The sequence below is a fragment of the Microcebus murinus genome, chromosome 1, assembly GCF_040939455.1.
Source record: "Microcebus murinus isolate Inina chromosome 1, M.murinus_Inina_mat1.0, whole genome shotgun sequence".
Classification (NCBI taxonomy): Eukaryota; Metazoa; Chordata; class Mammalia; order Primates; family Cheirogaleidae; genus Microcebus; species Microcebus murinus.
Genome location: NC_134104.1, coordinates 29,440,349 through 29,468,153, shown reverse-complemented (window position 1 = coordinate 29,468,153; position 27,805 = coordinate 29,440,349). Strand labels below are relative to the sequence as shown.

Genomic DNA, 27,805 nt, shown 5'->3' with positions numbered 1-27,805 from the left:
AATCTTTTCTTTTACCTTTAACTATACATTAGTTCTGAAATTACTAAAAATTTTGAAATCTTATTCACATAAATTTGGACTGTTTTCTTCTAATTTTTCTTGCACATGATTGCAAACTTCTTTGTTAAACATGAGGGTGTTGATAATATTATTATTTGTTCATAAAAACCAAAGATTATATAGAATATACATTTATTTCAGTAATAGATGATGTTATGCATAAAATAGGCAATTATTTCCCATGTCGGTTTTGTAAAAGCTTTCTTTTGTTTCTAATTATATTCCCTTTGTGAAATTTAGAAGAGAAAAGTATAAATTTCTTGCGTACAAAAGAGAGCTTCCTTATTGGAAGGCTAAGCTACTCCTTTTAAAGATTTTCTTTCAAGAGCAAAATACTACTATCTTCCACTGAACTGATAATGATGGTCTCCTGAGCATCTGCGCTGAGAGTTTCTAAGTTGGGTCAACATTCTCAGTTCTTATGTATGTCTTTACTAAGATTATGAATTGCTAATTATTGAAGGGAACAAGGTCTCTGGGAAAATAAAGTTGCGTTTGGAACAATTCTTCCAAAATAAAGAACTAATCTAATACTGAGATATCTGTTTGTTGGATAATCCAATGAGTTTGGTGTCTTCTTCATATTCAATAGTACTGACTTCCTTCACTATACATTATTATAAATGCAAATTAATTATTTCATTGAGTCATTGAACTTAGACTGCCAATGAGGAGAAATTATTTTATTTGCTTCCAAAATAACCTATCTTGTCATTGATTTTTATCCTCCATCAGAACAGCTTGATTTTTTAAATGCCCAAAATGGCATTTGCTTATGCCAGCTAAAATTCTGATTATTATCATATTTAATTTAACCTAAAATTATATACTTCATAATTAAGTAACATACTTGAAGTTTATATATTTCTAAGAAGAAAAGGCATTGCATGAACATTGAAATAAGCAAATTGGAAAAAGACATGGGATTAAGAATGGTTATAGAAAAATAAAAGTATATAATCAAATACATTTGCTTAAATTAAATTTATTATTCATTTCTATGTTGATTCATTTCAACTAAATCAATTCACAACAGAGTCTCTTAGTGGTCTACTGAGGATTAGTTATTATCTGGCACACAATAGTCCAATGACATAGGTGCCATTATTATCTCTCCTTTTTAGGTAAGAAGGAGGCACAAAGAATTGAAAATCACCAGCTGGATCTATCCTATCATGAACTTCAGACACACTGGACAGTTGCGCCTAGATGTTTAGATTGCTGCTCAAATTTTACATGTTAAAACTGAGCTTTAGATTATCCTCTATATAATATGCTACATCTATAGTGTTCCTTCTCTCAATTAGTGGCAATTTCATTCTACAAGTTGGTCAAAACTTTGGAATAATTTTTGATTTTCTTGCTTTACAGCCTCTGTTTAATTTCATTAACAAATCCTGTTAGTTAACTCCAGTTCTAGAATCCAAACTTTCTCATCATTTCTACTGATTCTACCTTGATATGAACTACCATTATCTATTCCGTATGTTGTGAAAGATCTACTACAAGATCTCAGTGTTTACACTTTTGCCCCAATTTGTGTATCAGAATACAACAACTAGAATTACATTTTTTATAAAAATATAAATAAGATCATGTCACTCCTCTGCCTTACACACACAAATGTATGCACACACACACGTACAAACACACAAGCACACACACCCCTCCAGTGGTTGCCCATTCAAAATAAGAGCCAATGTCATTACAATAGATTAAAGGTCCTACAAACATTGTCCCTTATTTGATTGTCTGACTTCATATTCCATTTTGTTGCTCTCTCTGCCCCAGTCATACTGTTCCCTTTCCTTTTTATCAAATAAGCCCCAGGCTTTCCTTTGTTGTTCTCTTTTCCTGGAATGTTTTTCTTCAGACATCAGCATTGTTCTTTCACTTCTATTCTTCCAGTCTCTTCTCAAATGTCACGTTCTCTTTTAGGCCTTCCCTGAGCACCCTACATAAAAATATGTCCTCCCTATACTTATACTTCTCAACTTCCTCCCCTTTCTTTTTTGCCCATAGTATTTATCACCATCTTCCTTATACTTTCATTTATGTATTTATGTTGGTCTTTATCTATCTTCCCTCACTAGAATATAAGAGGGCAGGGAATTTTGTCTGTTTGGTTCTCATTGTCTATCATATGATATATGCTTAATAAATATTTAAGTGAATAGATTAACAAACGTATAAATATACTCAAAGGCCAAAGCTAACATATGACAGAGCTGGGGAAGAGCCCTTTCTATGAAGAGGGTATAACGAACTAAGACAAGGGAGGACAGGCTGAAAAGAAATTATCTAGAGAAATGAATCAGTGGGTAGGGGTCTGCCTTCTTTGTTCAGCATTGGTCAGTGTATCGGCTTCAAAGGGTATTCTTTGACTTACTACGCAAGTGGAATAGAAGATGTGGATTCAACAATGCCTGCTTAGGGAAGACTTTATATAAGGAAGAAGAGTTCTCTTTAAAATGTGTGTGTGTACTCCTACAATATTCTGAAATTGTTTTAAAAAAGGACATAATACAAAAAAAATTAATAATAAAATAAGATGTGTGTGTGTGTGTGTGTGTGTGTGTGTGTGTGTGTGTGTGTGTTTGCATAGCCTTTGAGATAGAGACTGACATTTCCCACTGTTCTCTTACTGGTCACAGGGAAGATTACTTTCCCACCCCAGTAGTAAGTTTGACACCCTATGACAGAGTTCTTGTCGATAAAATATGAGAAATGACGTGCCACTTGCCATTAGAATGTCCCAGTGACCAATCATGTTCTGTTTTCTCCTCACTCAAAACCCATAAAGGTATAATCTTGAAAATAATGGTATCCCAATACTGAAAAGGCCTACATCCCTACAACACTATTGTAAAATCCATAATGCAAAAGTTTTAGTGTCTATACACTAAAAGCTAAGCAGCAACCTTCCCAAAAAGAACAAGTTGATTTTTATATAAATGTTATGATAGTATTCCTGACATATGGATTCATATCATATAAATGCTAAGGCATATGATTTGCTGTAATATAACAATGTTCTTAAGGATAATCTGTAGAATGCCATCCAAAATAAATGTCTTCACACTGTATCATAATTTAAATGCCTCTGGATCAAACACTTGTGAAGACATGTGGGGTGAAATTTCCTTTGCAATATCACTACTTCCAAAATGTATGGTTTACTAATAGCACATAACCCATAACACCTTTTTGGAATGCTGGCACATTTGAAAATTTAGTAACCTATCTGTTTTTTAGAAAGATAAATAATACATTGATCATGCTTTAAACTAGAAGGTAGCTTGCATTAAGTGGACATTCTAAAAAAGCTTGCAACAAAAGTGTTCTAGGTAGAAAAATATCTCCTTTTTTGTTGTTTTATATATTATGTCTTACACATATTTGGAATATGATCGTCAAACATTTCAGAAAGATCACAGAAAAATATATACCTAGATTTTTTTTCTCTTTCCACAATATTCAGAGCAGGAATATATATAAAATTATTAATTCTTAGATTTATAAATAACTTATCAGTGAGAGTAGTGCTTTTTATTTAGAGAAAATAAGAGCAACACTACAAACTGCTTTAAGTGCTCAACTAATCTTCAGAATATCTGAGGCAGAAAGGCAGTGGTGAGCATTTTTGCTCACCATGGGATATTTATTTATAGAGAATCAAAATCTTGGTTGTACCCTTAACCTTCGTATTCTATAGAAACACTTCCCAATGAAAACAAAGTTAGCGAAAAAGATAAGTAAATATGGAAGATTTTAGAAAAAGTATGCTTGGCTTTTTAAGTTTTCTTGGCATTGTAAGATGACCAAAGAAAGCACAAAGGTGGCTGTCAGACAAGGTACTCATTCCCCCAAACTAATAAAAAACAAATATATTTCCTCTTTTCCAACTAAGCTTCATTCTGTCTTATAATGATTAGTATAAGTGTGCTAGGAACTAGGGCATAGCTTCTTCAAGTTGGATGTGCATTAGATTAATTTGTAGAGCTTTAAAAATACTCATAACTGGGTTTCACCCCTGAACAATTAAATCAGAATCTCTAGGGTATATTTTAAGAGATCCCAAGATAGTTCTAATGTGCAATTTGCCTAAGTTCATCCTTTTGGTGTTCAGTATTAATAGAACTATCTTACGATAAAGTTTGTGTGCTTGTGGGGGATAATGCCAAGAAGGGGCAATGTCTGAGGCTGACATTATACTAGTCACTTTAAATACATTATGTTATCTATCCTTAGGATAAAACTTAAGGATAAATATGTTTATTCATACTTTAAAAGATAGAAAATTAAGTAGAAAATATGGGAAATAGACTATGCTCTGTAGAGCCCATGAAATATTCATAATTGAACATGAACATCTTCTAGTAATATTGTGTTTCCTGAAACTAGCAATGTTTAAGCAAATATTCAGAGATTGGATGTTATATATAAATAGAACGTTTGAAATAGATCATCTATAAATCTATAAATAGAATGTTTGAAATAGATCAGCACAGTGTGACCTATGACCAAATTCAGCCACTGCCTATTTTGTCAATAATGTTTTATTGGAAACTGGTCACACTCATTCTTTTACTTTTTCTATAGCTAAGCTCATGCAACAGTGATAGTGTTTAGTAGTTGTGACAAAGCCCTTTTGCCCAGAGCCAAAAATATTTACTATGAATCATTGTGTACCCCCAAAATGTATATGTTGAAATCCCAACCCTGTAATGTGATGGTAGTGGGAGGTGGAGCCTTTGGGAGGTGATTAGGTCACAATGGTGGAGTATTCATGAATGAGATCAGTGCCCTTATAAAACACATCCCAAAGAGATTCTAGCCCTTTCCACTATGTGAGGACACAATGACAAGGCACCATCAATGAACCAGAAAGTGGACCCTCACCAGACACCAAATCTTCCAGGGACATGATCTTGGACTTTCCAAGCTCCAAAACTATGAGAAATAAATTGCTGTTGTTTATAAGCTACCTAGGATATAGTACAGTCATGAATTCCTTGACAATGGGGATATATTCTGGAAAATTTGATTTAGTCATTGTGAAAAAATCATAGAGTGCAGTTATAAAAACCTATATAGTTTAGCCAACTACACACCTAGGCTATATGGTATAGCTTACTACTCCCAGGCTACAAACCTGTACAGCACATTACTATACTGAATACCGTAGGCAATTGTAACACAGCGGTAATTATTTGTGTATATAAACTTATCTAAACATAGAAAAGATACAATAAAAAATACAATATTATCTTATTGCACCACCAAGGTATATGCAGTCTGTCATTGACTGAAATGACATTATGCAATGCATAACTTTATTTTGCTATAGCAATCCAACAGCTTATGACAGTCTTCAAATACATGACCTATGGGATGTTTTTAGCTCTAAAAGTCATGACACTAAAATATAACCAATTCATTTCAAGGTTTTTTTCTTTTCCAAAGATGAAATGCCATGTAAGATACTGTAGTTTAATATCACACAAGTTCTGATAATATAAGTGGACATGCTGCTCATGTTTTCTTTCCTATTCTTAAAGTGGAATGTTCACTATAAAGCATTAATAAAAGATACCACAATGTCAAAAAAAAATCAACAATGAAAAGCGGTATGGCATATATTTCTTGGGGTTTGATATTATAGAAATAACTCCAGATGGTTAAAAAACAAAAGGAGGGTGTTTTATTTAAATAAGACCACATTGATTGCTAGGTGTCTGCTTTGTTATGTAATGAGGCAATGACTAATCTACCATAACTACTTTAATCTAAGTTAATAATTGCATGGAGCACATCTCTTCAATGAGGAGAAAAGGGTAAAGGAAAGAAACTTACCATCTGTCATTCCTTCCCTTCGATGAGGCAATGCTGGTTGTTGGTCCATTCGTCCTCCCTTGTGTTTTTTAGTGGGCCTAGGCCTCTGACTTTGATTCAGAGCTGCACTGGTATTACTGTCAGTAGAAAATGGGCTGGTGGGTCGAGGTCTTTGAGAGGAGGTAAAGGCTTTTCCTAAAAAGAAAACAAAAGGAATAGGGTATAGAGAATGTCATTATAATATACTGGTTCTGTCTTGTATTTCTGCCCTAAGACTAGCCTGTAAATCTACCTAGAGATGCTGTTTGAAGATACCAAATATTGGCGCATCTCTGTAGAACATGTATACCCAGCTGCACATATTTTGTCCAATTTTTAACAAGCTAACAACATCCTACACACTAAAAAAATTCAAATAAATGAACATAAAACAAATCCACTGATCAAAAACTCAATATTCCTTGATTATATTTTTTATTTAACCTTGATGATTTTAGTGATATTTTCATAGATATGTGAAAATTTATACAGCTCTAACTTCTTAAAATTAAAGAAGCTATTTCTGAAATAAAATGTGTACTGTCTTATTTGTTTTATCAAATTTCACCCTTGGAACTTTACAAAATCTCTCCGAGCATAGAAAAATATCATATAGTAATTACATTTGAAATTTTACATGAAAGGTCTGCTCAGACACATATATTAAATTGACCTTACCACCTATGCACATACACGAGAATTCTATCTCTTTTGGCAGAAATTCAATAACGTCAGTGTAGAGGATAGCAGGCTAAAATCACCTTGTATATCCAAAGTGCAATAGGTGTTTTCTGATGAATATTATTGTATCTGTGCAGACTCCAAATTCTCACTGAAAAAAATGAAATGTGCTATGTCCTATTCTTGTGGTTGAATGTACATATACAGGGAAATTTATTTTGGGAAAAGGTTAGCCAATAATATTTCAACAACTTATGATTTTAATACCATTTTATTATAGTGAGAGGCCTAGTTTATGTGCATGTATTTATTCTTCTGTGCATGTTTTCATTTCATACAAAATTATTGTATGTAGTTATGGTTTCTTAAGTCAATGTGACATGATATTGCTTAATGCTTTATTAGCTATTAGCATACATGCAAGAAATGCACTTATGCCTTCTAATTTATTAGTTTCTTTGCAATTTCTCACTCCTCTGCTTACAGCTAATGCCACAAAAAGCACTCAGGCGACATAAAGTTTCCAACTTATGCCTTATAAAGCAAGAAAATTCAAATAACAGTTATATTACAACATATTTTAGTTTGGATGCTATATGAAAAATAAACCTCTGCAATGTTTAGAAAAATATTTTTTATTTCTTTTGAAGATACCTAATGCATGCTCAAAAGAAATATTGATGGTATAATTCAGAGAACTGCTAAGACTCACTTTTATAACCTGAGAGTTTAGTGAAGGGTCAAAATCATTTTTCTTTACTAGCTGAACACTATTAAGATTTCAAAAATGCAATGATTGCGTTTGTTTTGTAAGGTAGCTCAGTTTAATTCATAAATTAGAATCTTCCTATATGTGCAGTTAAGAAGCACACACAGAAATATAAGAGCATACATTATGCTAAAGTTACTTTGTTTCAGCAAAATAAATGATTGCAAATTACTGAACTATTATTAGAGTTAATCCCATATTTCTTTTCTGTGGAATGAGCAGCACATGAAAAATGACACATTGGTCTTTTTATATTATTACTTATCACTCTTGGAAATCAAAATTAAATTACCCTATAAAGCAATACACATGTAGTCATTATTTCACTAAACTTGCAAATGCAGTGGGTCTATCTTTAATTAGCATCCTTTAAAACAAGTAATAAATTATTGCATTAAAATCTTAACAGCCAAACAATTAATAAGATCATCAGCCATTTGAACTGTTAGACCAACAGCCTTAGACCCATTCACCCCATGCTGAGGAAGCCTTCCCAGAAAATGCATTTGTAGAAGGAGATGGGGCAAAGAAAAGTAATGGAAATAGAAGCTGAATAATTTTAATCACTGGGTATGTTATTGATTATGTGAGTATTTTGCAAAGTATGAGTTATTGAATATTTAATGGCAATCTTAGTTGCTGCTTTGCTGTAATATAAAAAGGAAGCATATTCCAATTAATCAACAGAGCCATGAAGAAAAAAGGAAATAAAAGATAGAAGGTGGTGAATAGGAGTCTATTTCTGGCTCTGCAAAACTAGCATCAGAAGAGAGTTTTGGTAGTGCAGCATTCAAACTGCGTTCATGCATGTTAAACAAAGCCCTATGTAGTCAGACTCACTAAGAAGAAAGAACAGAAGAGAAAAAGTTCAGTGTCCAAAGGACAAGATTCTCTCATGCAAAGAGTGTTGACTTTGAGTCTACCAACCTGTTCTTGTAAGGCTGGTTCCATCCAGCCTAAAACCAGCTTTATCTGCTGCTGCCACCAGTGCTTGTGCAAAACTGCCGTTGGCAAAGATGGAGCCATCTGAGGAGCTACCTACACTAGATCTATGACTAGAAAAGTTACGATCCTCATCAGATGCAGAGCCCCATCCATTTACCATTGAACCTAAAAACAAATGTAGTTGTCCAATGAGTTGTATATACTGGATATCTCATTTGCTTGCACAAACTATACTAATGAACAAGTAGGCTATCTCAACTCCTCGCTTCTTCCTTGAGGTTTCATCATGACTTCTTTAGCCAAATGCAAGCCTCACCCATGTTTTAAACATTCTTATTGCAGAAGAATGATGCTCATTTAAAACCTATATTTGTTAGCAACATGTGAACAAAACATGTTCCATATTGTTTACTTTTTAAACTGTTTAAATTATTACACGATCATTTTCAAAAAGGGAATTGTTACCTCTATTTTAAGTTGCTACAATTAAAAAATAAACACTTATTGAAACAAAGTAAATAGTGTATTTAAACTTGTCAAAGACTCAGTTGAAGAAATAGTGTGACTATATTTTGAATTTAAGACTCCAATGGTAATCTGAATAAAAACTATACCTGTTTACTGTAGAAGGGCTACAATTATATCAAGATTTTAAAACAAACACTTAAGTACTCATGAAATAACAACAAAAATTCATAAACAAAAAAACTATAAAAGCAATTAACTCAGGACATAAGAAAAATGTATTTTACAAAAGGTCTACTAATGTCACTGCTCATTAATGCTTTCTTTACTTTTTAATGATTTTAAGAACTCCAGCTGTTTAAGTATTAATATTTATCTTAAACATAAAATTTATGAAGAATATTAGAAGTATTAATGTGGATTTTTCTGCAAAGTGCAACTTAGCAATAGAGCAGAAGAACTTCAGCTTTATCTGTAGAGAGTTATAAATTGTGAAGATACAGAGAAATAATCTTAATTCTTAATTTTCTAACAAGTCATTCACAATTTTACAATTTTTCTTAGACAAAGGCACATTGGAAACTTAAGCTACTGCTTACTAAAATTAATATTATAATATTTATTTAAGTTTACATATTATTAATTCATGACACAACAAACTATTGCTTATCCTGAATTTTGTTAGGATGACAAAAAAGTATTTATAAGAAGTTAATGTAAGATTTCTACATAAACCAAACATATATTTACATGAAAGAATTGAAAGTCAAATGCTGAAGCTTATTTTTCCTTTTCTCCAATATTTAAGAAACAACAGTATAGTTAGGAGTGTTGCCATGATGCAGTGTTTGTAATTTTAGTCGAGGTGCCAGGATGCAATAACATGGATTCATGCACTTTCGAGACAGAGAAAACAGAAACTGATGGGGTTAGAATGATTTGAGAAGTTAAAAGGGTGTTAAGTGTAGCAAAGAAAGATAGAGTTTTGATTCTATTTGCCAAAAGCACAGAGATACACTTTTTACTTTCCAGACAAATTCCCTTGACACAGGCCACTGCAAAGAAGCTGAGATAACAGCAGCAACTGAGCCTCCTCGGAGAGAATCATTTCTGGATTAATAATCACAAGTCAAGGACCAACAGCCCAAATTGAAAGAAGAATTGATGCAATAGGCTTTGCAATATAATGCTACAGTAGATAAGAAAAAAAAATCAAAGTATTTCAGTGAGGGGTCACAAAAGAAAATGAAATTCTAAAACTGATGATACTTTTAAAACATTTAAAAGCTCACTCCCAATCCATTTAAGTGTTTTTTTATGTATTTCTAAACATCTGTTCTCACTTTCCAAATAAGAATCTCTTTATTCTTCATGTCCAGTTTTATTCCTAAACTCTTTCTTATTTCTTTCTAGTTTCTTCTATTGTCCTCATTTTTATCTACATTATCTTTCTGAATCACTTGCCTAACACTTATGTTGCTCTGTTTAAAGCCTTACCTCTTTCATCGATACCACATCCTAACTCCTAATCAGGTATTTGTGACTCTTCAATATCTAGCCTATCCTACCTTTGTAGCCCTATTCACTCTGACAGCCTGTGCAGGCTCCTTGCCCCACATATACAGTATCACTTCCCATTCTTTGGACATACCTCTGTATTGCTACCAACTCTTAACCACTGCTCAACTTTAAAGTCTACATGAAATGCCTTCTCTTTTACAACCTTGATTCTACTGTATCCCAGGGAGAGTCAATCTCCCTATCTCCTTTGTTTTCCAAATACTATGCATACAGTTAGTATATCAGTTATTTCTATATATTCTCTTTGTTTTTTGCATATATATGTTTCTTTTTCTAGACAGTGGAATTCTGGAAATTAGAAAGTATCTCATATTCATTTTCATGTTTCCCATACAGTGATAGTGCGCAGGAGAAATTCAATAAACAGTGGGCATTTTGAATTAAATGCCTTTGTGTCTTTGCTCAGATTTTCTCTCAACCTTTAATACTCCTTGGCATGTCCCTAGAAATCTCATTTATTTGTGAAGTTTTTTCCTGATGCCTTTTTTCCTTCTGGGAATAGAGAGTAACATGGAAGATACAGCTTGAAGTGGGTGCTGGTCAATATAGAAAGAACATCAGCTATTCTTTCTTTTGTACTCCCTGTAAGAGAAAAGAGACTAGATAGACTCTTCAGAGTTGAAGATACACGTACCATAGATATTTGGCACATTGGGCAATGGGGAACTTAATGTCTCAAGCTAATGAGAGGGAAATGCCTCATGTTAGTATAGCTGTGTTTGCCTTCAAAATGGAGGGCAAGGATCATAAACAGAAAGAAATTTTCCCTCTCTTTCCTTTTGTCTCTCTGCCTTTGTCGACAACCCCTTCCCTCAATTTGGGTAAGATATATGGAATGGGCACATTTGTAGAAAATATTTTTTAAGATATTTGGCCACATTCCATGAATAAAAAAATAAATGACATATATTATCATTCTTCCTGTGAAATTGCTAAAATTTATTTAACATTTACTGATTTTACCTTTCATTGGCTACCAATTCTTTTTTTTAGATATAAACATGAAGAATGACCTGAAGATTTAGGTAAATAATTATGAAGAAATAAAGAAAGAAATAAAAAGACAACTAAACAAATAAAAATGTTAATTCATGAATTGAAAAGTAAGTCATTTTGTGATAAATGGTTTTTTGACATAAATGTAAGTAAAAACATGAAAATTAAAATGAATATCAGGTTAAAACAACTCAGCTAGAGATTCTTTGCAAGTTACAAGCAATCTATGCCAATTTGACATGTGATAGCCCCAAGCATAATCAATACATGTTTAAACATGTAATAAAAAACAAATTTATGTCATATAGCCAAATTTATTTGTGTTTACAATTCCAGTCTTTCCAAATTTCTCAGATTTAAAATTGCTGAAAGACTAAAAACAATCTCAAATTTATTAAAGCTGTTAAAGAAGAACTGCACATAGGACATTAAGTTGTTGCTCAAATGTTACTGAGTAGTAAAATACCATGATAAAGTGGCATCTTGCTGTGTCTCTATTACATCTTCAGCACTAAAATTAATTTATGATCAGTCATCAATTCATTTACATGTCATTTTATGCTAAATCCTTCCTTGCTGATAAATGCTTATCCTTAGATCCATTAAGCTAGAGTAAAGTCTGTTCTCTATAACATGACCTGCTAATTGTTACATTTCCATTTTTATGGGATACAAAAACTAACTGTCCCCCATTTTTTCAGTCAATATTTAATCCAAGAACTTTTCCTATTAAGTGCTATTTGCCTAACTACCTGTTAAGTAAAATTTGCAGCTGTAAATATCTTTAGACAGATCCATCCAAATATTGACCTATGTCTTGATGTAGAAAAACATGTCTAATCTACAGAAGTTCTTCTTTCACTCAAATATACTGAATATGAAACAATTCCACTATATTACTCAGAGAGAAAGGAATGTGTAATATATATGCAAAGCAAAACAAGCCATTAAAAATATCTTGTCCTTGGGACATACAATGCCTATTACAACTTGTTTCACTTAGAAAAAAATTGCACATACAATATCCCTCTTTGTACCTGTTAAATTTTGAAGTATATATGTAATTTATTTTTAAAGACTTAAAAGCTGTCAAGGTAGTTTAAGAAAATGATTTAATTATTTTAGCATTATCCCTGAAATTTTCCTTAATACTGAAATTATTTTCCCTAAGTTTTTGTAGCAAAAAACAAAGCTTCAAGTCAAACTTTTTAGTAGCCAAGGCCGTAAAATCTGTGTGGTCGAGTCAGATGCTGAGACTGCCAGGTTTTATTGTTTTCATACTGATCTGGTATGGGAGTTCCAGTAAAAACCTCCAAAAAAATAAAATAGAAAATATAGAGCCATGATTTCCTTTCAGCCGTGGTATTCTTGTGGGGTCCAGCAGTCAAGGGAACTTTCATTTGCTTCACTTAACAGCACACACTCTCAGTCTTACTTTTTGTGATCACTGAGGCAGTTAGAATCTTGGCTACACATTGAGGACATTTTCCTCCTGCACTCTCTTCTATTGCCTTCTGTTTCTTTTTTCCTGGTGGTGTCATTAAATTCAGGAAACAATTACCCTTGACTACCACCATGGAAGTTACAGAAAGAAGTATTAAAGGCTTCTCCTTCCCTGTTATCCAAAGGTTTGGCATTTAGGAAGAAATATTAGAAGTGAATTTTGGAAGACTGAAACAATCCTGTATGTTTATTTTCTAGCCCAAAACAGAGCATGATTCGCCGTAATAAAAATATCTTTTATATTTTATTACAATCAAATATGTGTACATTATGAGCATAGCTTAAAATGAAAATCACAAAAAGGAGATTCCCTACCCAAAATGCTGATAAAGTTGAATTTTGTTAGCATGGGTGACTATAACTAAACAGAGAACTAAATAAATAATAAAAGTCATCTAAAAATTAATATTTTGACCTTGATTAAATGTCAACGAAGACTAATGTTTCCAGTGATAAAATTGTATGTTGTATTTCTGTAGTTCCCAACCCCTGAGGTATGGACCAGTACCAGTCTGTGGCCTGTTAGGAACAGGGCCACACAGCAGAAGGTGAGCAGCAGGCAAGGGAGGAAAGCTTCATCTGTATTTACAACTGTTCTCCATCACTCACATCATCGCCTGAGCTCCACCTCCTGTCAGATCAGTGGTGGCGTTAGATTCTCATAGGAGCATGGACCCTACTGTGAACTGTGCATGGGAGGGATCTAGGTTGCATGCTTCTTATGAAAATCTAATGCCCTGAGGTGGAGCTGAGGTGGTGATGCTAGCACTGGGGAGCAGCTGCAAATATAGATTATCATTAGCAGAAAAGTTTGACCACACAATAAATGTAATGTGTTTGAATCATCCTGAAGCCAACCCCCCAATCTGTGGGAAAATTCCGTAAAATTGGTCCCTGGTGCCAAAAATGTTGGGACTGCTGTTATATTTGTATAAGTACATGTTTTTTCATATGTGTACACATACACACAGATCTACATACTGAGAAACATACTAGAACATTAATTTCCTCTTAAATATACTAATTCCAGAGATTAGAAGAAAGCTGGGTGTTTCCAGAGCAGAATCATCACAATTTATCTTTAGAATAAGACTGATTGATTTTGAACATTATTCTGCTGCTTATCAGGTGAGTGACCTTGAAAAGGCTTTAAATCCCTCTATGACTTAATTTATATATCTGTAAAAAGAGAATAAGAATACAGTTGTGAGGGTTAAATAAATATACATTAAAATTTTAGAATAAGGGTCAGCGAACTTTGTCTACAAAGTGACATACTAAATATTTTAGGCTTTGCTATCTCTGTCATATATATTTTGTTTTTGTTTGCTTGTTTCTTATTTTTTTTATAACATTTTTTAAAAATGAAAAACCATTCCTAGCTCATGAGGTCACACAAAAAACAGGCCACAGCTTAGAAAGGTACCTTGCACTTACTAAGGGCTATATATGTGCTACTTATTATTATTATTGAATCTAAATTTCTAGACAAGTGATTGAAAGTAATAAGTATTTAATTAAGCATTTGTTGTAGAAATAGATAAATAATACAGAAGAACTGTAAAAACATAGTTTCCATTACTGAGATCACGAAATGCATAAATATTGATATTTTCCTCTCTTCTTGCTTCTTCCATTCTCAAATCATGACTTCAAATTTTAAGAAATTCCCCCAAATTAGTTGTTATAAAAAAATTTGTAGTTAACATGCTTATACAGATGAGTTTTTTTCCTTGTTAACTGCTGATACTGTCTAATGTGGCAACCACTAAGTGCAATATATCCATGTGAAATCCTGCATGATTTTATATACAGGCTCAATAGCCCATCCCAATGTTATCACTGAGCTATCATTTTGATTGGCTTCAGAGTTTCAGAGACTGGAACATAATAACTGTTAGTTTTGTTCAATAAAATGGTCATTAGTTTCATGAAAATGAAAACAACTACCAGGGAATTTCAGGAGAACACAATGACTAATTTACTTACACCACAAACAAATTTTGAACTCAAAGTAACTAACTGATGGTGAGATCCTCTCTATGGGCACTTACCATTTAAAAATATAAAATGCCAATGGAAATAGTGCCCGTTTTATTGTCCACCTCATTTAGCACCATTATACTAGCCTTAAGTGTCTGAAGAAAACATAAGCATGTTAGAACAGTATTCATTAGCATGCTGATTTATCTAATATTTGGGGTCCCTGTGTACATCTAATTCAGGGCTATTCTCACATATATATTCATGCATGCACTTACTTATTTAAACTCTCACACATTTATATGCACACAAACACTCCCTACACACACACACACACCCCATACTGTAATACATTCACACACCTTATACACACATACATACTTGTATACACTCACACACAATCCCTAGAAAGCAAATTAAATCTTTGATCATATTCTTCTACACAGAGTTATTGTGGAGAGGAAAGAAAAAAAAAATGGAAGGGGTTATATTTGGCTACTTTTGCGTAGAGTGCAACTTCTTTTACTAAGGAGATGTATTATTCATAGGATAATCTCATCATGGAACACATACATAAACACCCTGAGTTTTTTATATACAGCAGTAATTAAGCAGCAAATTCAAGTAGGAAAACAGACTTTGTTTTTTTAGTGATAAAAGCTTCATTTGGAATAAACCTTATACCAGCTATAGGATAAATTCAGTTTGCTTGAACTACAGCCACATTACACAGCCTAACATGTGACAGGTGAACATGTAAAAGTACAAAATGGTATTCTTCTGATTTACAGATAATTTATCATCTTTGACATTACAATATTTAATAAAAGAACTACATAGGCTATAGCTGATATTTTCATTATTATTGCAATTATTTACTGCATTCCTAATGGAAAAGAGTTCAGTATCATTAGTGAAATATGCAAAAATATGCAGAATTTTACCCTGAAGGAGATTATGCTGGAAATTCAGGCAAAGGGGCTTAACATAATAGTGCACTAATAAGTCAGCTCTCTGCATTCAAAGATTTTAACTTTTGCTCTGCCACCTTCAGTTGGATCTGGATTTCAAATCACAGCTGTATATCTGCAGTTCTTAAATCTTAATTAGCCTGGCATGCAGTCCAGCCCTTGAGTAATAAGAAAAACTGAACAGTGGGCTCATGCAAAACGCATTGTGCAATTCAGGAAGTGATGCAGAGGAAAGTCACAGGCACTGATGGTGCTTCGTCACTGTCGTAAACCAGCTTCCATCAGTGTTTGCAGAACTCTAACACGTAGTACAAAATCTGTGGAAGTTAGAAAGCTGTTGGCACAAAAATGAATTAAGTGAAGCTGTGATAATATACTTCCTAGGATGAAAGATGTCAGCAAGGTAAATACAGGTATGGGTGTTTTCTGAGAAGACAAAATGAAATGCAAAGATCAGACTTAAATTAGTAGTAATTGTGACTTCATAGTCACATATTCTGGCATAGGAGGCATATTCTGGTGTGTCAAAGAATGAATACCTAATTAAATAGAAAGACTGAAATTTTACTTTTTGCCTAGTCATTGTGTATATCTTAGGATTTTAAAGTTTCTAGCAAAATTTGATGAATTTAAATTCTTGTAAATAGGTTATGCATCATTCCTGGGATCATCATATGTGAGTACCAGTTGAAGTTGTAACTTAGTGAACAAGGCAAGAGGAAGCCAAAGAAGTAAACAGTAAAAATAACTCTGATTCTTGGGATAGGAGTATTTACTGGATTCTGCAATATGAAATACATAAACATATGCTTTATCTCACTGCACATTTCCTCCACTCCAAAAAGAATGCCTTCTGCAAACTTAGAGAGGCTTATTCTGAAGACTTGCTTATTTTCATCAGTGAATGGTTTTACAGAGTGAATTATCAAGAAGCGCTTTAAGATTGCATTCACTTTGTATGTTGTGCCTGATATACAAAATATATCATTTCTAAAAGTCAAGGTTTTTTATGTAGTAGACTTGGTTCCCTAGTAGAGTGAACTTTTCATGAAAGCCCTGGATATAATTGAGTTTTCTTTCATGTCTTTAAAGCTTTTTAAAATTCATGAATTTTCTTATCATTTTTGCAGCAAAGCAAAAGTATTACCAAATCCTTTTTGAATTTTGTGTTTAATATTAACATATTTAAAATGTTACAGAAATAGATGGAGTGGAATAAATCTTACATAAGAAAGTATTTGATTTTTGATGCATTTTAATGTTACAAATAGGTCAGTTATTCCTGTTAAATTGGGTCTATTACCTGTCACAGAGCTGTCTAGATTGTCCATACTGGATCCGGGTGTCTGGTCTAGTGCTCTCAGGGGCCTGGGGATTTCTAAAGCTTCCTCTTCATCATCAGCATCATCATCTGCAACATCTGTTTCCAAATCAGAAATCAAGGCTCCAGACACGTAACCTAATGGTGGAACCGGGGGCTGTGGAGGTTGATTATTGCTTTGCATGTGCCTAGAATTCAAATGAAATTTTTTTTTAAAAAAAGGAATTCATTAACATTCAACAAAATTATAATTTGATTTAAATGGCATGCGATAGCAACTAATAGTGTGTTCTTCCTTTCCATTAACTAAGTTTGGAGCTTACAGTGCTTTCTCATACTTCACCAGAGACAATGGGCTGCAGATACATGACTCACCAAACAAGGACAACATAGGCAATTTAACTCTTGATTAGTATTTATAGGACAATACAGAACTAGTATTTTTGTATACATAAGACATCCGGAGGAGAATAGGAATATTTGTCACAAATAACTATTTACAGTTAACTTTTTTCTCTAATAAGAATACAAAATTTTTGTTCCTAGTTACTGTCAAAATTCTACTCAGTCTGTGTAACTACCTCATGCTGTCTGCTGCCCCTTATGAAGAAAAGATGCCACACGAGGGCCTATTTTCCAGCCATCCAACCATGACCACATTCCCAGCCTACGAGGCTTTCTTCCTGCATTAGGCTGGATGGTTGTTTCCAATTTAACCCAGTTTAGGGTAGGCACGACTAATTTATGCTCTAGTAACTATTTGTATGTCTGTCTCGCCCACCAAAGTCTTAAACTCCTCAAAGGTGTAAGAGATTCATCACAGCATTCTCTGTGTTTAGAACATTAGTGTATTCAATAAACTTTTTATAATGAATGCATAATTCTATAAATTATGCATAATTCATAAATCTCAATTTTATGAATTAAATATAATATGTATTATCAACCTTCTTTTAGAATTTATTGAAGTGACATGTTTCAGACCAGGTAGCTAACAAAATGTGAAGCTGGACACTAGGGTCCAATTGATTTGCTTTGAGTCTACTTAGAGTTTCCACTAAACCATAAAACACTAAATGAAAGCAATTCATTATTATTTGTTATTGGCACTAAAGAGTGAATGTAGTACATCTTTTAACATATTTTTCTTTGCCTTCATACAAAAGTATTTAAAAGAACCCTGCTATTTAAGAGAGATATAAAACAAGTGCTATGTATTTTCACTGTTGGCTTTTGAATGAAAGAAAATGAGGTGTTTTTTTATTAATAATTTTTCCCCTTTGGTAAATTATTTCATCCTTCCAGAATTTGTTTAATATTCTTCTCCCAATTGCCCTTTGAAATTGTAACCAACTCCAGTAATCCAGGATTCTGGATTATTCAATGTTATAAAAACAAAAATGGACCTGGTACAGTGGCTCACACCCATAATCCTAGTACTCTGGGAGGCTGACATGGGAGGATTGCTTGAGTTCAGGAGTTCTAGACCAGCCTGAGCAAGAGCAAGAGCCTTCTCTACAAATAATAGAAAAATTAGCTGGGTGTGTTGGTGTGTGCCTGTAGCCCCAGCTACTCTGGAGGCTGAGGCAGGAGGATCACTTGAGCCCAGCAGTTTGAGGTTGCAGTGAGCTATGAATATATCACTGCACTCTAGCTGGGGCAATGGAGCAAGACCCTGTCTCAAAAAAATACATATTATTTCTGAAAGCTACCTCAATATCATCAGACCCAAATCTTTAATATAATAGATCAGATATTTAAGCCCCAAGTTATTACTAGGCATTCATCACAACTTATTAATTGAAAAATCAGGAAGGAAAAGCAAGAAAATCTTGAGCATTGACGAACACATCCTGGTGTGTTACCTCAAGTTCTGTTTCTGAATTGGGAATGGAAAGAGCCGGATGATGAACAAGAGGATATAAGGCCATATTTGTACACATGATTCATTCTCCTATAACGGTGTGGACTTTGATCCTGGGAAGGATGGAACAGACCAACACTCCAGTCCTACATCACCAATGGCAACTCTTGACAGAACAAATATATATTACGGGATGAAAAATGTATTCCTTGAGTTAAGGAAAATTAGGAGATAAACTAAAATACAAGAAGAGGGCACATGACACTTATAAATATTTTCTAGTGACAGGCATTGCGCTGCGTACTCATGGATCAATATCTATAGAATCCCTGGAGATAGATCCTAGGGATCATTATTTTTCAAACAGCCCTCCTGTGAAGCTGCTGTGGGACCCAAACGGAGAGCACTTTCAAATCCAAAGGGCAAGGTCTTAGGTGAATGTACAGGGACTCATAGCTCCCATAAGAAGAATTAGCTAAGGCATTCTGGAAGATTGCTGGATTCAGTAGAAATATATCCAGAAGGAAAAACATGGTCTGCTCTGTTGGTACTCAGAGCAGGTGAACATGAACTAGTTTGTTCATCTATTTAGCAAATATCTATGAAGTACTTACTAAGTTGGACATTCTTCTAAGTGTGGAAAGAAAGCAGTGAACAACTCAGATCAAAACCCAAGCCATTCTGAATAATAAAAGCTAATATACAGCCAGGTACTTTATTATACAGTACTTGTATAGTACTTTATATACTATACAAGTGCAAACTTATTTAATTCTCACAAAAACTATGATGTGTAACAATGAATTAAACCTTGACCTAAGAGAGGGTAGGCATTTTTCCCTGTACTCCACCTAAGATGTAATCTGTAAGCCCTTAGAATGTCCTGTCTAATAAAAATGTCTCTGTTTACCTGGAAATCTTAGGTGACTCCAGAAAGTATTAATATAACAATATGATTTATGGTGAGGCTTTGAGTTGCATGGTATCAGCTCAACCTCTGGAGGGGCGGGAGACTGAGTCAGCCCTGTGGGTATGCATCAATGTATATGTGACAGAGTCCAGATGAACTCTCAGGAACTCAGGGCTCATGGGCACTTCCTCGATTGGCTAGTACTTTCTGTGTATTGTCACTCTCTGTGCTGACAAGGTAACGCCGTCCACAGTTCCTCGAAGAGAAGACAAGCAGAAGCTCTACTCTTAGAATTTTCCTGGGCTTTGTCTCATGCACCTCTTCTCTTGTCTGATTTTAATCTGCACCTTTTCACTGTAACAAACTGTGACTTTGCCTATAACCACTTTCAGTGAATTCTATGACTTATTCTAGAGAATTCTTGAACCTCAGAGTGGTCTTGGGGACCCTTGAAATTTGTACTTCGTGTCAGAAGTGAGGGTGGTTTGGGGGACTACCTTCTAATATCATATATGAACTAACTACTATTATCACTATCATTTTACACATTGAGAAACTACGGCATATAAATGTTAAGTAAGTTGCCCAAAGTCATACAGCCAGTAAGACAAACAAGTTCACCTCCATGCCAACACTGGTTGTCAAATCCCAGGCTATGATGTAACCAGAATTTATCTGGGGATGGGGACTAAGTATCAATATATTTAAAGGTTATCAAGGTGGTTCTAAAACACAAATTTGAGAACCCCTGAGCTAGAGTCTGTGCTTCAAAGAACTAAACTACACAGTTTTATTAGTTAAGTTGAAGGAAATCCTATGACTCTTTATGCAATTGGCTTCAACTATTTAATGATCGTTTATAAAAAGCAGGTTGATGCAAAAAGTATACTGTTTAATAGGTTGATTTTGAACTTGGGAAAACACCTGAAGATTGTTTGGGAAAAAGCTCTAACTAAAACCTCTGATCCTAAAAAAAAAAAAAAAAGAGCCCGTTTGTAATAAGCTTTACATGATTTCTTGGTTTTGGTTTCTCTTCATATGTGTAATTAGCTATTTCTTAAAAATAGTCATTAACACTGAGAATAAGAATTACCTCATTAGCAATTCATCTTTGTAGATAGAACTATTAAAGACACAAATACTATTTAAAATAATTCACTCTGACTTTAAGAACAGGGTATAAATCAACAGAAGGTAATTGGAGATATGTCACTGAGATTTCACTTTCAAGAGTCCAGACTTATATATCACTATTTGCAAGAAGAAAGACCAAATAAGAAAAAAAACCTATAAATTTGTAAGAGTTAGTCACATTTGTATTTCTGCCATATTTTCACAGAATACCTAAGTAGATTTCCATCTACAGTTTATGAAAGTTTTATTTGGAGCTTTTTATTTATTCTTGGGGATTTGGGCTTGCATTTACTGTTTCTAATAGTGTTGCTTTTTCTGTCTCATTCAATTCATCCTAAAGAGGGCCTTTTAATAACTGACACTGGCCATATGTGATTTGTAGAAGCTTATATTTACATATTCACAACCACATACAGAATTAATCACAGACACTTTGAAGAATCTAAAAGGAGTCCTTTATTATGACATTGGAAGTATGTTCAAGGATAAGCTATTTGCAGCTAAACCATAAATTGGAAAAGATTCTGGTCTAGTCAAAAGCCTTTTAGCCTAAAATTCTGCAGATCTGAATTCTTCCATTTCACTCTCTAAATATGTGACTTTGGTCAAATTATTTAATGTTTCTACAGTCATTTTCTTATCTGACTTTTTAAGGAGTGATGCAAAATCACTTTTAACCCTAGCCATGTAGTTATATCAAAATCTCTTGTGAATTCATGTGAAAGAATATTTCCATGTGTTGAAAGCATGGGTTCCTTGACATAATGAAGATATTTACCATGTTTGCTTTGCTATGTCAAATTGATAGGCCCTTGTCAACTCATCCAGGTGAGCCTGTAGCATGGGTTGCATCTCTTCTCGTGGGGATGGAGTAAGAGTTGCAGTGGACTGCTGTCCAAAAGAGATAGCAGGAGAAGAAGCCACGCCTCGGACAGGAGGTGTTGGGACTCTATCATCATCTTCTTCCAGTTCATCTTCCATACCTTGGTGTAAGTATGTTTGCACTGGCAGTGGTGGGCACCAGCTATCACTGTCATAACTGAAATTAAATGAGAAAAATATGCAAATTGTTACTCACAGGTACACACACAATTATACTGGCAATAAATAGCAACCGTATGGTATCTAAAATATTCTCTCAGTTTACTTCCTCATGATCAAGTTATTGGTGCTACCATAGTAAATCACCTGGCTGTTATCTTAATTTCTAATTGTAATTACATCTGTTATCTCAATATCTCAATTTATTCTTAAAAGACCTCATTAGCTAACTGTTACTACCCCACAGTTACAAAAGGCAATAACTTCCCAACAAACTTACTCATGTGGAAAAACCAAATTGCTAATTAACCACAATTAAAGAATTCAATGCTTTGTAGATTTAACTACTTTCTTCTCCTCTTTATACTTGTGCACCAACAGAATATGCCAATATAGCTTATCGATCATCTAAGTAGTGTTGGAAAATTTTATTTACTGTTTAATTTCATATAACATGTCAGACATTAAGACTTTTGATATAAAATATATTCAATATCTCTTTGATTCTCTTAATTTTCTCAGTAGAAACTATGTCCCCTTTATCTTGCCATTAAATGCAAATCATAGAACAGAAAATCAAAACCTTGTCCTATAAAATATATTTTAAAAAATAATATTTTATTGTAGTAAAAACATTTAACATGAGATCTAGCCTGTCAATGAATTAAGTATAAAACACAATAATTATTTTAAAACAGCAATTTTAAGGTATTTTAAGTATTTTAAAAATATAGAAATATTTTTATAGAATATAAAAAATTAATCCAAAAAGTTAATTGAGATACAAAATTAGCAGTATTCCTATTACATATTCTTTCTAGTCATAGTATTTTCAGAAATCAAATAAATCCTAACATACTATTAAAAAGACATTTGAGGATAAGATAATATTATTGGATATAACTTTTTATTTCAAAATATTAAGGGGGTACAAGTGTTTTTGTTACATGAATAGCTTTTATAATGCTTTAGTCAAGGCTATACATGTGCCCATCACCTGAATAGTGTTCATTGTACCTGTTAGGCAGGTTTTTATCCTTCCTTCATCCCCCCCACCCCCCTGCTTGATTTCCAGAGATTTTTACTTCTTTCTATGCCCATGTGTGCCCATCAATTAGTTTGGATATAGTTGTCTTATAAATTCAACCTCTTAAATATCTCATGAATCTTTCCTCTGTGCTTCATGCCTGCTTCACAGTCACAGATCGGTCTCCTGATGCAATCCAACTTATTGGCTTTCCAAGTTTCTTGGGATAGTATCTTCTCTCCCCCCCTTTTTCCATAGAGGAAACAGGATAATATTTCTAAAATCTTCATTCAAATCACATCTATGCATAAAATTATTCAGTGACTATAATTAACATAAGAAAAATTCCAAACTCATTAGCTGGGCTTAAAAAGACCCTTCCCTATCTGACCAGCCTACTTTTTCTAGCTTAATTTCCTCAAAACCAGCTTATTCTATGTTTTCTCTAAATCTGGATCTGTATATGACTGTTCTCAAATCATCTACTTATAAGCTCCTGCTCTTCCTTCAAGGTTCACTTCAAATGTCATCAGTTTTGTGAAGCCTTCTCTGCCCCCTCTTCATATGGAATTGATAGTACTTATATTTTGGTACTTCTTACATTAAGATAATTTGTTTCTATGTTTCTTTTCTCTCACTATTCTGTGAGATCCTTAAACCCAAGAACTTTGTAATTTTCCCCTTTCTACTTCTAGCACTTTGTATAGTACCTGGTACATGGGAAATGCTCATTAAAGAAATTGAAAATAGAATAAATGTCACAAATATATATAACCAGTTTTTATCTCCCTTACAAACTGTAACTCATAAATGTTCAGATGATTCTTAAATATTTTCACTTGAACATCTTTTCATTTATTCTGTCTAAAACTGAATTTATTATAAAAACCTGAACATGGATATTTATAACCACCTTATTCATAATGGCCCAAATTTGGAAGCAATCAAAATGTACCCCCGAAGGCAGATGGATAAACAAACTGTGGTACATGTAGACAATGGAATATTATTAATCACTAGAAAGAAATGAGCTGACAAGCCATGAAAATACATGGAGGAAACTTACATGAATAATTATTAAATGAAAGAAACTAGTCTGAAAATGCTGCATACCAAACTATTCCTACTATTTGACATTCTGAAAAAGACACAACTATGGATACAGTAAAAAGATCTGTAGTTGCTAGAGGCTATGGGAGGGGGAAGGGATGAACAAGTGGAGAACACAGAGCAGTTTTAGGGCAGTGAAACTACTCTGTATGATACAATAATGGTTGATATGTGTTCATTATAAAATAGGTGATTCATTATAAAATTGTCCAATTCACAGAAAGTAAAACACCAAGAGAGAACTCTAATGTAAACTATGATTTTTGAGTGATAATGATATGTCAATGTAGGTTCATCAATTGTAACAAATGCACCACTCTGATGGGGGATGCTGATAGTTGGGAAGGCTATGCATGTATAGGGGCTGGGACAAATCTCAGTACCTTCTGCTAAATTTTGCTGTGAACCTAAAATCAATCTAAAAATAAAATTTATTTTAAAAAATACAATTTATCATCTTTTTTCCTAACAATGTTGTGTCAGGGCCCTGAATCTATTTCACAAAACTGACGCATTCATTTCTGAGAGGCAGAGTGATAGTAAACAAATAATCAACAATGCAGAGTACTATAAAAAGAAAGAGCAAAAGGCCTAAACTAGTTTTGGGGTTGGGCTAAATTCATTTTCCCAAACCTCAAAGATTTTTCTTTCAAATTTGGTTTTACTTCTGACTCCTTTATTTTTATCTCCATGGTCATTTTCTTCTCTTACTGAAGCTACCTGGATGACTTTTTTCCTCAATGAATTACAAAATTAAGACCCTGTTTCAGAAGCCCTGTACAGCAGGGGTCCCCAGCCTCTGGTGAGTTGTATAATTATTTCATTATATATTACAACATACTAATAATAGAAATAAAGTACACAATGGTACTTGGTGCCAAAAAAGTTGGGGACTGCTGCTGTATAGAATGATGGAAATATCTCTTTCTAAATCTCTTTTCTAATGTAGTATAAACGGAAGACACATTTTAATGTATCATGAATAAAAATTTTATATAAATTAAAAAATAGAATTGATTAAATTTGTATTTCCATTAATTAACTATAGCGTGAGTGCAAGTCTGAAGTAAAAAAATATATTGCCCTAAACTGATGTCATTTGTATTTGTATTATATGTTGGATGTCACAGTTAGCTTTCATTTAAAGAAAAGATTCCATCACTAACAAAGTTTGTAACTCATTTTCCCAGTTGGCTTTACTACTTTTAGTTTATCCCATGCTTTGATGGGAAAAAAAAAAAAAACCCTCAGTTTTCTTTCTTAAAAAAATTTATTTATTTGACTTTTAATGTAATATTCTTAAGTTAAACAGACATCTATAAGAAAGCTAACCAAAAAAGAACTACCCATTTTTTAGTAAGGAATGTGTTTGCTGTTATCCTTCTTCAATGATTATAATTAAACTACTCTGTAAAACTTGTTACAAAAGAGCATATTTTTGTGCCAAAGTAATAGGTGCACTTCCCTTACTTACATTGGCTTATCGCCAGGCATATTATACCTTTGAAAAAAGAAAGAACATAACATGTTTATAAATCTTTCAAATGGGAAAAATCAATTATTTCCTAAAATTTTCCTATTCTGTAAGTAGTAAAATATTCTTACTTTTAATAATCTAATGGAAGCATATATATGAAATGAAAATACATAGAGAACATAAAAGAAAGAAAAAATATATGTATCATGTGTTAAGGCAACAGGAAAAAATATAATCAGCTATATTCAATTCATTTTTTCAGTTGTTTTTTGAGACAGAGTCTTACTCTGTCACCCCAACTAGAGTGCAGTGGCATTATCATGGCTCACTGCAACCTAAAATTCCTGGGCTCAAGCAATCCTCCTGCCTCAGCCTCCTAAGCAGCTAGGACTAGACATGTACCAACATACCTGGCTAGGTTTTCTACTTTTTTGTAGACACGGGATCTTATTGCCCAGGTTGGTCTTGAGCTCCTGACCTCAAGCAATCCTTCTGCCTTGGCCTCCCAAAGTGCTAGGATTATAGGCATAAGCCACCATATCTAGTTTCAATTTACTTTTTATTATTCAAATAATATTAAATATCAGGCAAAAGAGAGTCTAACCACATAAATACTATTCTTTACATTATGCAAATACATTGCATAATGTATTAAATAACTGAAACCGATTTCATTTAACTAGAATATATGTTATCATCAATTTTTCCAACCTCTGCAAAGTTAATCTAGAGCAAAAGTGAGCAAACTCTGTACTCACCTTTGGGATATGCAAAGCTGAGAAAAGTCCATGGATTCATCTACTTGGTTTGTGCCAAAAGAAGAAAAATGGAAAGAGAGAAAAAAAGAAAATACTAGGAGGAGAACATGAAAAATGAAGGAAGGCTGGGACACAGTGTATATCATATGATAGAGAAGAATTATTTCCGTGGTTTTCATGTTTTAATGCATTCCAGAGCAACAAATACTTAGGTTACTTGCACTTACTGAAGAAGGATGAGAAAATAACAAATGACTCTATAAATTTTATGAAGTGTAGCTATGTTTTTACAGTTTCCTTTACATTTTACAGATATACACCTTATTTGAGTGGCAGAATTTCAACTTTTTCTCATAGTAATATTTAAAAAGACTGTAAACATGCTGCTACTGCCAACCAAAAGTCTTCTGGCCAACCTTTCCTAGAGAAGCTTTTGTTCTTTGACTTATTGTCAGTGAAGTAAAAGGCATCATATCATCTGTCTTGCCTGGTGAATAATGATAAAGATGACAAAAAAATCAATGTTGCATGTGAACTGACTTGTTATAGGCCAGATAAAAATACCAAATTACGAATAAAAATACAATAAAGTTCAACACTGGCAAAAGCTTGCCAGTCACTGATTGCAATAATAACACAAAGCACCAGTTTTCCATTTAATTACTATTGAATTCTTTCTAGCATCATATGATTATAATAAAATGCATTAGGAGGTAGAGACAAAATGGCTAACCAGAGACATCATCTACCAGATTGTCTCAGAAAGAAGGAAATGTTTTAAATGGAAAAGAACAAACAAACAAGTATAGATCAGGTGTGATTCTGACCTACCAGAGACTCACGGTAAGAAGTTGCAGAGTAGAACAAGAAGGAGCAAGATATTGGCAGAGATTAACCCTTGAGAGGATTGGAGTCCAGCAAAAAGGTAGGTGGGTAGGTTTGTTTCTCCCTCCCTCACATCTCTGGCAGTCAGCAGGCTCTTGAGATACTGGAGAGCTTTACTATCCTCACAAGCCTAAAAGCCACTGCCACCAGTAAACTGGAGCTTCCTGAGGACAAAGCACCAGGCTGCCAGCATCCTTGGGGTCCTTCCCATCAGCGCAGACTCAAGCCAAAAGGGGAGGTGCCATATTGCTTCTCCACTCACCCTGTGCCTTTGTTCTCCCCATGGAGCGTTAGCCCCACAGTTTTCATCTCGCTTGTTCCCACACAAACATTTGTGAACTCCAGCCCAAACTGTAGGAGCCACAGGGAATGGGTGGGTCTGGTGAAATATGTGTGACCCCAGAGCATGGACATTCTGGGTGAGCGGTCTCCCAGACAGAGGGACAGAAA

At 33.8% G+C, this 27,805-nt stretch overlaps 1 protein-coding gene across 16 annotated transcripts in view; it reads right to left on the bottom strand.

Annotated features, from left to right (window-relative positions):
* Positions 1 to 27,805, bottom strand: part of ROBO2 (roundabout guidance receptor 2) — a 1,246,890-nt gene that overhangs the window by 8,352 nt on the left and 1,210,733 nt on the right. For 8 of the 16 annotated variants that reach the window (XM_076000825.1, XM_076000828.1, XM_076000830.1 and 5 more), the window contains 4 exons: positions 21,836 to 22,096; positions 17,132 to 17,337; positions 8,312 to 8,494; positions 5,917 to 6,090 (listed from right to left, as the gene is read on the bottom strand). In XM_076000825.1, the coding sequence (XP_075856940.1) occupies positions 5,917 to 6,090; positions 8,312 to 8,494; positions 17,132 to 17,337; positions 21,836 to 22,096 (824 nt within the window). The remainder of the gene's footprint in view (positions 1 to 5,916; positions 6,091 to 8,311; positions 8,495 to 17,131; positions 17,338 to 21,835; positions 22,097 to 27,805) is intronic. The other 8 variants (XM_076000834.1, XM_076000852.1, XM_076000855.1 and 5 more) reach the window with 1 other exon arrangement.